Source organism: Schistocerca piceifrons, chromosome 7 (assembly GCF_021461385.2).
Source record: "Schistocerca piceifrons isolate TAMUIC-IGC-003096 chromosome 7, iqSchPice1.1, whole genome shotgun sequence".
NCBI lineage: Eukaryota > Metazoa > Arthropoda > Insecta > Orthoptera > Acrididae > Schistocerca > Schistocerca piceifrons.
In genome coordinates, this window is record NC_060144.1 from 404,853,977 (window position 1) to 404,859,410 (window position 5,434).

At 42.9% G+C, this 5,434-nt stretch overlaps 1 protein-coding gene across 2 annotated transcripts in view; it reads left to right on the plus strand.

Annotated features, from left to right (window-relative positions):
- Positions 1-965: 965 nt before the first annotated feature.
- LOC124804750 (ubinuclein-1) overlaps positions 966-5,434 on the plus strand; it is a 353,676-nt gene continuing 349,207 nt past the window's right edge. For both annotated transcript variants that reach the window (XM_047265054.1, XM_047265055.1), the window contains exon 1: positions 966-1,211. In XM_047265054.1, the coding sequence (XP_047121010.1) occupies positions 1,047-1,211 (165 nt within the window). In that variant the 5' untranslated portion in view covers positions 966-1,046. The remainder of the gene's footprint in view (positions 1,212-5,434) is intronic.

Below are 5,434 nucleotides of genomic sequence, written 5' to 3' on the forward strand. Positions count from 1 at the left end.
TAAATGCGGGTTGTTACAGTGTTGCTCATATTCTCTCTCTCTCTCTCTCTCTCTCTCTCTCTCTCTCTCTCTCTGTGTGTGTGTGTGTGTGTGTGTGTGTGTGTGTGTGAGAGAGAGAGAGAGAGAGAGAGAGAGAGAGAGAGAGAGAGAGAGAGAGATGAACGTTACTATTTTCTATTTATGGAACTATGATTCAACGAGCGTGCCTTGAATACTTATTAATTTCCCTAGGGCTCTATAGTTTTTATGTTTAGAACAGGTACATTTAATTGCAAATAATATGTACAAAGTCACTCTGGGGTTACCATATTCTTATGCGTTACATTTTATTGGAAATTGATGTTGGCGGAAAACATACGGTAAGGAGTTGTACTAGCGAAGAAGCGCCCCATACTTAACTTACCGCAGGTTATTTCCAACACCAAACTGTCGTGTTTATAACAACCAATAAATTCTGTATTGTTTGCAGTATTAGCTTTGTGAATCGCGACTGCCATAAAATAAGAAATATGTGATTATTTTCTAAGGGAGATGTGCAGCATATTTTTATCAGTATTAATACAACTAATTTTCCCTTTCTTACAAGTTAAGAGGAAAACTGTTATTAATACGCTAAGACACTAATAATATTTTCATTAGTACATTACTATACGTGACACAGAAATCAACTGCAATTATAATATCGTTCATTTGTGAAATCGTCTGCTACTGTCAACTTGCTGATGATTTGGTTATCGCAACGCATTAGCTACACTATTGCAGTTTTTTGAAACAAGGGGAATTCTCCGCAGGGAACAGGTTATCTTAAATGATTCAATAATGAACGCTGTTACCTTGCAACTTTGTTAAAACGCAAAATTTGTGTCATGTGCCTACTGCTATGGCTAGTTTTACCCATAATGCAACGTAATGTTTACTGCGCACCATACTACCGCGCACATTTTAACAGTTGAGTACAAGATGGCGTTGTGCTTGCATGTTGTTTAAATATGTTGGCGTTAAACTGGAGATACTTCTGTCCGCGATGCCGCTATAGCTAGTGTATAATGTCAGAACAGAAACAGGGTACTTTGACGTCTATCGGTACTAATAAAAAGGAGAAAAAAGTGAAAGAAGTTTCCAAAACTGTACGTTTTACAATTACACTTGGGGAGTCGACGGAAGAAGCATGTCCTGAGTTCAACTACAGGGATTTGCTCCGTTCCGCAGAGGTGAGTTATCACTGAAAATGGTCGTGTTCCTCGAAGCCAAGACGTCAGAGTGATGATGTGTCCTTGCTATTATCTAAAATGAGGTGTTAGGCAAATTTGTTGTCATTCTTTTTTATAAAACTATAGTTTTCTGACGTGAAGGTGTGATGCCATCTCATGTAGTATGCGTCTGTTCGGCCTTCTTTTGAGAGTTTGATATGTCGCCTGCTGTTCGTAATAATACACTACGAATGCTCTGGCGACCAGACGCCATATTTGAAAGGAATAGGAAAGTTTACGCTTTAATAATAGATAAAGAAAAGTGACACCAGGAGAAGTGTCATTGGAACTTCGCGTTTTCAGCATTTAGTGTAATTCTTAAAGCAGTAAAGATTGACAGCCTCTGCTTCCTGTTGTTTAAGAAAACTGGATCTATAATTTAGTGTTTTTGGTAATAATCTGCAACGTACATCGATCTGATTTTACACCAGCTGCGAGAATGGCGTTGCGTTTCAGTTCGAGGCTGAAAGTAATGGATTCATAGGAAAAAATACTATTATTGACGAGAGATTTGCATAGAAATGAGATTACTTTAATGCTAATTGAAATATGTGCCTTTTGTTAAGTAAGCGGCAGTCGCAGTAGGAATTTGAGAATGTCCAAAAATTCGAACGAGTTTGAGGCAATACTAGTGGCATTTGAATAAAAAAGAAACGCGAGTATAAACTTAATTTCCAAAATCAAGATATAATGAAACCAAAATGTCAAGACGCGGTAAAGTTGTATGTAAACATTGTCATGAATATTTTTGTTTACATGTTGTGGGAATACAGTGTGAAAAATTTCAAACTTTCTGATTGCTCCGGAAATAAGTTGATACATAATCAAACTTAATAATTGCCTTATTGGAATAGTATATGGTAGAGCCTTTGTTTCTTTACACCTTATATCGAGGTGTGTAATGCTTTTACAGCCAGGTACCAGCCGGGAACGTAACAGACCGAACGTTTCAAGTACAGAATTAAAATGAAGAAAAAGTTATTTTTGGCGAAATATGTTGTAAGAACATGTGCTACGGATAAAAAATTGGAAGGGTGTGCGTAGGACGAAACTAATTGGCGTATCAGGAAAGAATAGCATGTAAGTGAAACTCCTGTACTCGAAAGTGGGCGTGATCACAGGAAAAAACAAAACAAGTTGTGATCTTTGTATATTTTTACGAATCGATTATTTACATTATTAGAGATGCGGTTTGAAGTCGCGGTGGCTAGGGAATGGCATTGAGACGAAGTGCCCTACGAAGAAATGGATGCGCTAGCGCATGTGAGCGACGGTGAACCACTGAAACCAGATGCTGTGTTCTAGTTGTCTGTCCGGCATAGTAGTCAGCAATCGCAAAGTGTAGTACCAGAGGCAGACATATTTGAGTTTCAGGCTGTTGATGGAGGAGCAAAACTGATTCAAATTATTGTTGTAGGGACAGGCTGTCACCCATTTTGGACTTTCTTAAAGGCACGCACGACGGAAAGGCGCTGTTATAAGCTAATATAGTGTTAGCTGTGCCGTTATGATATACAAATTTTAAGAACGAGGGTTACTGGATTAATTTCTTTACGAGAATTGACGAGAGGTAAAGGCGATAAATGTATTAGCTGCCTGAAAGGTTTTTTTTTAGGATGTGGAGTCGAGTAGCTTTCAAAAATGCCCATTGGCAAATATATGGGGAGGAACTGTAGCAACTGAGTTTTTTTTCATATGTAGGCCTATCGCAAAAACAATATTTCAGCCTAGACGAACTGTACGAGAAGGATCAGTCTTCGCAGTAATCATCGAGAATGTTCAATACCATTTAATTGTTCAGTTCCGCATAAGTTTATTATTTAGTAGCAGTGGTTTCAAAAATGCCATTTAATTTTTCGGCCACAACCATAACGGAGAAAAGGCGCGTGATCATGGAGTATAACTTATTGTTGATAGTGTTACCGTATAATTTTTTTTTTGTTGAGACAGCGAAAGGCAAGTTAGGAAAGCGGATTGATCCTCATGTCGTTTGTTTATAGCATAACAGTTTAAGTTCCTGTCTATTACGATATGACACTGGATAAGTAAACCACCATAGCTTCCTTCAACCGTTGTTGTCAACTAGAAATGCGCAAATTTCTATTGATCTGATGTGAGAAAGAAATTGACATGTATACATGAAGCTGTGGAATAATTGGAAAACAATACTTATATATTCTTGTTGCGTTATAGCTTCCACAATTATGTGAGTATAAACATAAAAAACGACATGAGGAGTGAATTGTAAATGCACCAAATAAAATTTTTCAGTATTTGATGGCACTCATATTTTTTGTAATGTAGCATTCTTATATATTTTAGGAAACTATTCTTTTGTTTCAAAACACTTGATTGTAGATTGATGATTCCATTATCCGTGTCTCTGGATCTCTAAATCTGTTATACTTAATTCCACATCCACCCATCCGTTTCCAATGCTCCCTTTCCCTCTTCATAGCGTGTGGGAAAAGTGCCAGCACAAAGAAATCTTCAGAAGACAAAAACACAGACATGCTGATGTGGGCTATGATCTTATTAAAGTCCTGTGCAAATGTTGGTATCACACCATCTACACTGTTTATCCGTGTAACACTTCCCGTCATTACCAGTGCCCCCTCTCCCTGCCTGTACCCACTCCCCACCTTTATCTGTTTAACTGTCTCCCCCACATTTATTTGTAGATCCTATCCCTTTCTTTTCCCTTTTATAAAACCTCCCCCATCTCTCTCCCTACTCCACCGCTCTCTCCACTCCCCCCTCCCACCCTTGTGCACATTTCTCAACACCCTCTTTACCTGTTTCTCTACCATAGCATTCATATCTCTCTCTCCTGCCCCCTTAATCCACCTCTCTTATCTCTCCCCACAACTATATTCATCTCACCTCCTCAGCCTACATTCCTTTATCCTCACCCCACACCAATTACCTCTTTCTCCCGCCGCCTTCATTCGCCACACCCTAACCCATCCCACTGCCATCGTCACTCTCTTCCTCTCCTGCAATTTCACACAACCTCCATGCTGCCGCCTCTCACTCCCCCATCCCCCATGCTGCAACCCCTCATTATAAACCCCCCCCCCCCCCCCCCACGTGCTACATAATACTCTTTTTCTCTGTTCGCTATCTCGTCTCACTCCCCCATCCGCAAACCCTTGCACATGCTGCTGCTCCTGCCACTTCTGCCTACCCTCACCCCTGCCACAATCCACCTCCCCTCACCCTATTCACTTCCATCACCACCTGCCCCCATCCGCTTCTCCTTCACCCACCTCTCGTGCCAGAATTCCCCCCTCCAAATGCAGTCTTCTGCTAACAAGGATCCTCACTTCACTCCCACCCTCCATCTGTCTCAACCCTCACCCCTCCTTTCCTTCTTCCTCCGCCACTATCTACATCTCCCTCATACCTGCCTATTTTCATCCATCTCTTCCTAGGTCTCCCTCTCTCTCCCAGCCCCGCCCCCACCCTCTCTCTCTCTCTCTCTCTCTCTCTCTCTCTCTCTCTCTCTCTCTCTCTCTCTCTCTCTCTCTCTCGTGTGTGTGTGTGTGTGTGTGTGTGTGTGTGTGTGTGTGTGTGTGTGTGTGTGTGTGTAAAAGAAAACCACCTTTAATATTTCCCACCCCCCTCTCACCACACTCCTGCCTTCATCACGCCCTCCCTCTCACCCTTATCCCCTTTGTTTTCCACACCCACATATATTTGTCCACTTTCTATCTCCACATATATCTTTCCCCTTTCCATCCACACATCAAACTCACAGCCTTTACCCCTCAGTGCAGTTCAACTCCGTTTTGTCCACTTCCCACTAACCTCTTCCCATAAAGTCCCAATCTCCTCTTCTCACCCTCCTCCATTACTACTCTTCCTTTCCCCCTGCCTCGATTTCCTCCAGTTCCTCTGCCTCGATTTCCTCCAGTTTCCTGCCTCAATTTCCTCTGACTGTCCCTTTCCACCCTGCCTCCATTTCCTCCAACTGCCCCTTTCCGCCATGCCTCCAATTCTCCTTTGCCGACTTCGTGCCCCCCTTCGCGCCCCTCCCCGGCTCCCGCCCCCCTTCGCGCCCCTCCCCGGCTCCCGCCCCCCTTCGCGCCCCTCCCCGGCTCCCGCCCCCCTTCGCGCCCCTCCCCGGCTCCCGCCCCCCTTCGCGCCCCTCCCCGGCTCCCGCCCCCCTTCGCGCCCCTCCC